Source organism: Pygoscelis adeliae, unplaced genomic scaffold (assembly GCF_000699105.1).
Source record: "Pygoscelis adeliae isolate BGI_AS28 unplaced genomic scaffold, ASM69910v1 Scaffold453, whole genome shotgun sequence".
Lineage (NCBI taxonomy): Eukaryota > Metazoa > Chordata > Aves > Sphenisciformes > Spheniscidae > Pygoscelis > Pygoscelis adeliae.
The window spans coordinates 779,646-787,323 of record NW_008824450.1 but is presented as its reverse complement, the minus strand read 5'-3'; the positions used below and the strand labels follow the sequence as shown (position 1 = coordinate 787,323).

Below are 7,678 nucleotides of genomic sequence, written 5' to 3'. Positions count from 1 at the left end.
CCACCCCCCATCCCCCCGCACGCACCGTTGACCCCCGGGTACCGGGACCTGTGTCGGGTCCCCCTCCCCAACCCCGGAGCGCTCTCTGGGCACCGGGCGCCGCCCCCCACCCGGGTATCGGAGCCCTCTGGAGCGGCCGGTCTCTGCCCCCAGGACCCTCGGGGGGTGACAGGGGACTCCTGGGCTCCCAGTACGGGGGGCTGGATGCACATGGGTTTCACCCAGTGGGGATGGGGGCTCACCCAGGCTCTCCTGCCTCAGAGACGGGGTACACAACGTTGGTCCCCGCAGGGACCCCGCACGCCGTGGCCGGCACCAGCAGCGCTTGTGGTGCAGGGAGCAGATGGACGTTGCCCTGGGCAGGGCGTGCTGCCCGCTGCAGCGCCCTGGCAGGGTAGACCCTGTTATGCCAGGGCTGCCCCAAAACCGCCTTCTCTTGTATTGGTGGCTTTTTCTGGCATCGTGGTAATTTCACTAAGTACCGCGAAACTGGCACAAAGGAAGGGGGAACCACAAATTGCTCCGTGCTTCCCCAAGAGCCTTCTCTTGAGATTTGGAGGAGAGGTAGGGTACCAGGGAAAGGCAATTAAGTGCAGGAATAATTATACTCGGAATAGTTATGAAGGCTCTGCTTCTATTTTTAAATAGTCTGGGGAAATTTCCCAACAAAGGGATCCCCCCAAAGACCCATGAGGCTGAGATTGCCCTCTCCCTTCCTACCCCCCATCCCTTTTGTACAGAAATCTGGTTAGTGTGGAACAGGAGTTTTGAACGGGGACATTTAAAGAGCGGGGAGTCTTTGTCTTGAGTCATTCTGGCAGGGAGGGAAGGGCTGATTTCCCAACCAGTCGCTGTCTTCCAGCACGACCGAGCTGTGATACGGTGACATCCAGCCCCCTGGCACATCTCTCTTATTGCCCCAGTCTCCCGAAAATGTTCATGGGGGAATGTGTCATCTGTGGAGCCGCTTTGTTCGTGAGCTATATGTACCGTACCTCACCCCTGTTGTCTGGGGCTCCCTAAAGTGAAGGGATAAAGCCTTTTAGGTTTGCAAACAATAGTGAGCTTAAAGAGCAAAATGGATCAGAAAACCTGTTGGGGTTTTATGCCAATACTCTGTGGCACAGAAGCAATAAGCCTTTCCAGAGCTGAGCAGGGAGCCAGTTTTGTGGCTTCCTCCAGGCCGGTTGTCCACATTAGGGAAAACCTTGGGCATGGCTGGTGAGGGTCCTTTAGCTGCATCTCAGCAGGAGGCCTGTGTCCCCAAATTCACCCAGACCTCCGCCTCTCCCACAGAGGAGGGCAAGGTGCATGGTGGGGAACTGCCATATTCCCACCCCGCCGATCTGCCGGCGAGGGTTGGCCCCATCCCCACTGCTTGAAAGCTACATTTGCTCTGCAGAGGAAGGAGACGGACCTTGTGGTGGTTTTGAAATCTGGCGGCTGAAAGGACCACAGCTGATACTGCTGTGCTGAGGGGAGGGTGTGTTTCCTATTCTGCTGAGGCTGCTGGAAACTTTCTAGTGTTGCTGTTCAGCTGGTGATGATGTGGAGGATTTGGGTCCTTGGCTTTCCCTGTAGCCTTCTCTGCTGTCCTAGCAGGGAGAGGCGTAGGGGTGGGAGGCGAGCAGCAGCTCCAAGGGACAGCTCAGTACCTAATCTAGTGAAACTGGTAGTCCTGGTGGGTTGTGGCAGCTTGGGGGGGCTGCACTTGGTTGGCCAGGCATCTCCAGACACCGGGACTCCTACCTAGATGGGAGGTCAAAAGTGGAGATGCAGACTGCTGGGAATTTATAAATGAAGCCCTGTTTTGGTTGGTAGCTTTGCTCAGCTATTCCAGTCTGGAATAACTCAGTGCACTCCAGCCTTGATCCTCCAGTCCCGCAGGACAGGAATGGTTAAAACCTGAGAGAGAGCTGGAGGGACTGAGCGAGATTCCTCGATGCTGGGGGAAAGGCAAGCTTCCTGCAGCGTGCCTCCCAGGATCAGGAGCCTCTGTAGACCTGTGGGATGGGCTGAAATGAGACCTGCGCCTCATTGGGGTCCCAGCAGACTGCTGGGGAGCACAGGTCCGCTGGCAGAGCGTGGAAACATCTCTCCAACCTCTAGGGTATCTGAGCCCCTTTGCTTTTGCAAGTAGGAAAACGGTGTGGTTAAAAGCAGGGGCAGAAGGGAGGGAATTGGTCTCTTCCCTCTTGTTAGCCCCCATGCAGACAAGCACCTTGGGGAGACATTTAAGTTGGGGTTTTTTTTCCCCCTTCTGCCTGCTTAGAAGATTCCTTGTTAGCATTGTGTGAACGAGCCCAAGCTGAGGGAGTATAAATCAGGATGAATGAAAATTCCCTGTAGTCAGTTTTTCCTTGGCCTCTTCAGTGCCATAAGGAAATGTTCATTCAATTATAGGCATCAGGGGTAGAAATAACTACATTAAGCCCTCAAGGGGAAGCTGCTGGCAACGAGCTGCAGATCAGAGCGCACAAAAGTTTTTCCACTTGCTCAGCGTGGGAAGAAGCTCCGGCATTTTGTGGGTACCTGAGTGAGCAGCAGCAGCAACGGCAGCCCTGCTGCAGGGCCAGGGGGAGAGGGGCTGTGGGGAAGGTGCATCACGGCCTGCAGCTGGCAGTTGGGTGAACTTGCTTCCAGTTCTCGCTGGCTGTTGAAACACGTAATCCCAAAAGAATGGAGAGAGGCTATTTGTCAGCCACACGAGCGCAGCCTGCACAGAGGCAAAGCAAACACATGCATTGGTTTGTTCATAGGGCCAGGGATGCTGGCAAGGAAGATACGCCCTGCTGGGGCTCAGATCAGCTCCTCACTGTCCCTGTGCCTGGTTAAGCCCCTTTGTGGTTACCAGGGTTTGGATGTACATTCTTGTTTTGGGGATAATTTTTTACTGTTGGGAAACCAGCTTTGCAGCCCTCTCTCTATATGATAACTGCAACCACTCTCGGCTCTTCCTATCCTGCCTGATGTGTTGTGAAGGTAGTCAGCACCCGTACATGTGCCCCAGGACTACCAAACCTTTGCGTGAGGTTTTTTGCCTAGGATGCATGAGGTTGTTTGGAGAGTGGAGCCTCTTGGGGGTGAGACTGCTGTGCGGCATGCCAGCGTGTGGCAGGGTGGTCGTCACTGCTCTGCTGCAGGGGCTGGAGCAGAGTGAAACCATTTTGTGCTGTGTTGTGCCCAGTGGGTTTTAAAGACCTTTTGAGGTGTAAAAGGCTTCTGTTATATTTTGATGGGCGACCGCATCTCGAGGGAAGTCCCTCCTGCATCTGCGGTAGTGCTTGCTCTGCCTGGGCAGGGAGGCTTCGAAGACGAAGCAGCCATGAGCTTTAGCTGGTGTGCTGGAAATCAGACCGAGCGCCATGGGGTGCATGGTCCAGGTTGGGACAGAGTGAGAAGAGGAAGCACAGGCCTGGTGAGGTGATTTTTAGCAGACAGATGAAATGCTTTGGGCCTGTGAGAGGGCAAAGGAATCTGTGGGCTGTGGTTTTTCTCTTAGATCAGCGGCTTTCATCCTGTGGTCTATTAACCCCTGGGAGCCTGTGGGCTGCTTTGAGGAGGCCTATGAAAGGTAATTGAGGAAAGAAAATTCACTTCTGCTGTGTACAACTGCCTACCTGATGCTGTTTCCCCAGGGGCTGCATCTCCTCCCCTCCCCGAGCTGGGAACTGCCCCTGTGAATAGCAAGAAGTGAGGAGGAGAGCAGGTGTTACAGCAGACGAGGAGGGAGGTGTGAAGGCTATGAGACGATCTGGGGAGGGACCGGGGGAAAACAGTCTGGGAGACTGAAACTAAGCAAGATTGTGACTCCTGGCATGAATGGTTGAGTGAAGAGGGAAGGACAGACAGGCTTGTCTGAGTTGCCATGACCTGCTTGCATGGAGTCTCTTCTGTGGAGATAGGTGGTAGTGCTTAGAGCAGTCCTTGTGTTACTGATCGTAACAAGAGGAGACCTGACTCTTCTCAGCGCTGGGCTGAGGATGCCCGGCACCCCTGGAGGTCAGGCCCCTGGTGCACATGTGCTGACAAAGGGCATATCTGCAGTTATCTGCAAAAGCAGGTGCATCTTCTGGCAGTGCCGTGCTATTTCCCGTGGATACACCTGGGTCTGCATGCTGTAGATGTTCTCTGCTGAAATGCCAAGGGAGCAAATGTTGGCAGTCCTTTGCAAGGTAACTCCCTGCTCAGTACGTGCAGACATGCACACCCTGTAGCCTGGTGTTTGAGCTCTCCGATTATGCTAGCTGTAAAAATCTGTAAAAGCTTAAAGATGCTGGCACAGCTACTGTGTGCTCTAGGATCTTCCTCTAAAGAGTTGTCCCATTGCAAGGGCTTCTTCAGTTGTGCCTTGTCCCTCTTGTTGGTGCAGGTTGGTAAGTGTATGTGCTCTCCGCAGACCTGAGTGCTTTTCCCATTGCTTTGTAAAAATGTACCGGGGCCATGGGAAGGTGGATGGTTTTAGAGGGACGCTCCGTGAGGGACCTGGTTGCTGGCAGTACCAGAGGAGGATGGCAGTCTGATCTTGTTTTCTGAAGCCCTAATTGAAAATGACCTCAGAGATTAGGGACCTGACTGGATTTGTAAGTGGTCTAGTGCAGCATGGGAGAGCAGCAATAAGGCTGTGTGGGAGCTGGACTGGGAGAGGTCTCTTAGGTGGAGCGTCCCAGCACGGGTATGGTCCGTAACTCTGAAATAGCACCAAAAGGACTTGGTCTGATATGTGGTCATCCTGTATGCTTCCCTGTGCAAGCTCTTGAGGGTCTGGGGCGCAGAGACTCCAAGTGAGGGTGGGGGAATCAGCTTGGACATCCCTCAGCTGAACAACATTTTCTTCTCTTTCTCCACTGTCTGTGGTTGGGATCCTTTTTTATTATTTAAATTACTCTGTGTTTTGTTATGTTCTGGAAGTGGTTTGTGCCATTGGTTGTTCTGCCCTGGGGCCTCTCTCCTCTCTGCCCTGGGGCCTTGCTCCCGGGCTTTTCCAGGCACGGTGGTCTGGGGGAGGGAATATCCCTGGCAGATGCTTCCCTCATCTGGTCATTGTGTTTCTGTCCCAACTGATTATCAGTAAGTGACCCATTCCTGACCCAGCTGTCCTAGGAAATAACATTGTCGGGTAACTCCTGGGTTTGGGGTGGGCTTGAAAGGAAGGTCAACGGCAGCAGGGCCAGATGGACATTGTTGCGGCTGCTGCATTGGCGATACCGAGATGCTCTGACCCCCCTCCCTGGTACCCATTGTGTAACTGCGCTTGGGTGGTGTTGTACAGGCTCTGCTAGTTGGTGGTGAGAGACAGGTAAGTTAGAGCGTGTGCTCCAGGCGAGCACTATTCCCTTCAGCAGGCTGATCCTGCCTCCGTGGCACTGCGGTGTAGCCACAGCACCCAGGAAGGAGAGGTAAAACCAACCTTCAGTTGGGTAAACTGAAGGGCACACCAACCCCTCTATAGGTCAAGCCAATGTGATGACATCTTAAGGGATGTTTGTGTGTTTCCTTGGAGAGAAAATTGAGGTTTGCTTGTTGTTAACTAAAAAGCAAGAAAATTTTAAAGGCTGTTTGACACAGTCACAGCCAGATTCCATTTCATGTCCCCAAATCCCTCCTCTCATTTCAGCTGGATACAGAAACGACTTATTTCCTCTTTCACTTCTAGTCCCATTCAGTAGGCCAGTTGGGAGCTTTTAAACAGCTGCCCTGTCCCGTGGAGAGGTGGCTTGCCTTGTGGCAAAGGGATAAAGTGGCTAACGTAGAAAATACTTTGGGGTTCTTTTAGAATTGTTTAGAAATGTGAAACTGCTGTTATTCACAGCAGTTTGGGAGAGAGATGGCAGATGTTCTCTCCTCAGTTTTTTTTTTTTTTGTTGAGCGAAACTCCCCCATCTGCCTTGTCTGGGGCTGTTGCATCGAATCCTCTGCTGAGCTGAACAGAGCAAGCTTTGCCACTTTGACTTGGAAAAGTTTTCTGAGGGGCCAGTGGGGTCAGCAACTAGCAAACTCATTTCATCTGTGTATCCTCCTGGCTGGCTCTTTTCCAGTGGCCTTGGAAAGGTAACACTGCGCTATTATTCCCTGTTGTTGAAATCACCCCATTCTGCTCCTTACAGAGGTGAAGCATGTTCTGCAAGGTCAGCGTTACCTCCGCGTGTCACCTTTGTGGGTGCTAGCAGCTGGAGAGCTCGCAGCCAGCACGGGAGCTCCCATGCTGATTTTGGTGCTCTCTGCCTTTGTTCCCTCTCCACCTACCTCTCCCACTTTCTCTCCTTTCTCGCCCCTCCTCTGTCTGATCTGGGGAGGGTTTTTCCTCCCATGCTCACACAGCCCTGCCGTTTCCCCGAAGGCTGGCTGCCCTCTTTAGCATGCAGAGCCTCATCTCCTCCAGGTTATGCAGAGGTGCCGCAAAAATAGAAATGAGACACAAACGCCCCATTGAAGCAGCTGGCGAGCTCTGGCTCCGTTCCCTGCTCCCTCCCATCTATAATCACAGGGCTTTATTCGTTTGTGTTTCTTTATTCCTATCGCTTGATCTGCCTTTTAGAATACAAAATTGGGAGACTGATGGCTGATAGAAGTCATCTAATCCCTGTTCCCCATCCTAGGAGGAAAACGGCTAGCCACTGATGTCTTGGGCGTTAGATTTCCTTCTCTTGGCTGTGCTCCTCTGCCTCCCAGCTCAGCTTGTGCTTTGATTCTTTCTTTGCCTTGGAGTTGACAGCTGCGTTGAGCTCCTTTACGAGATGCTTGGAAGAGAGGGGGAAGGTGGCAAATCTTGGGTCTGCTGTTTGGCACCCTAAGCCTTTGAGTTTTTGCTGCTGGTGCAAAAGGTATGAAGTGGTGTCAGGATGCTGTCTGGAGAGGTACCGATTTGTATGCTGGTACAATGGTGCTGTTAGCCCTGTGGCATTCAGGCTGGTGCTGGCAAGGAGGGTTCCCCCAGGCCAGCCTCTGCATCCTGTGCCTGTGGATCAGGCCCCAAGGTGTTGTTTTATTCCAGGTCCACCCCAGGAGAAACCTGGCTTGCTCAGGCTGTGAGCGTCATTAATGACTCATTCTTAGGGATGAGGTGGTGTAGTTTTATCTTGGGCTGAGGAGAGCAGAGCATCCCAGTAAACAAGATAATGCAGCTTAGTGGGTTTTAACTGGGTAAACACTTCAGAGTTAAATGAGGGTAAACAAACTCCCAGGACCTGAGCTTCCTGCATGGACGGGATTATCTCTCTGGGTGCCCAGGTTCACCTGCCATGAGATGTCTGTTGTAGAAGTGGTGGGATGGGCTGTGGCTGAGCTCTGGAGGCAGCCCAAACAGGGTGTAGCTGATGGAAAGAGAGGCTTGAGCCAGTCTTTGGAGCTGGCGCAGGGTTACATTTTGAGGCTTTGCCCAGCTGGCTAGCGGACCCGGGATGTGTATTGTAGCGTGGCTGGAAAGCCAAGGCGCCACATCAGCCACGTCTCTGCTAATGAGAGTCGGGGGAAAATGAGGCATTGGGGTAGATAAAGAGCTGATGTAGGATCCAGGCAGTCAGTTGCAGTCCCAACTACAGCAAATTTTCCATGTGGCCTTGGACCTGCCATGGTCTCTCCCCATCTTTCTGCTTCCCTTTTCTGGATAACTTTGAGAATAATATTCCCCTTCTTTCCCTCGCTGCTCTCTGTCATGTTTGCTTAAGCTGTAAGCTCC

The 7,678-nt window shown here is 52.8% G+C and overlaps 1 protein-coding gene across 1 annotated transcript in view; it reads left to right on the top strand.

The window, feature by feature from the left end:
* The first annotated feature begins 1,214 nt into the window (after window positions 1–1,214).
* PODXL2 (podocalyxin-like 2) overlaps window positions 1,215–7,678 on the top strand; it is a 29,827-nt gene continuing 23,363 nt past the window's right edge. The window contains exon 1 of the mRNA XM_009321051.1: window positions 1,215–1,314. Within this exon, the coding sequence (XP_009319326.1) occupies window positions 1,215–1,314 (100 nt within the window). The remainder of the gene's footprint in view (window positions 1,315–7,678) is intronic.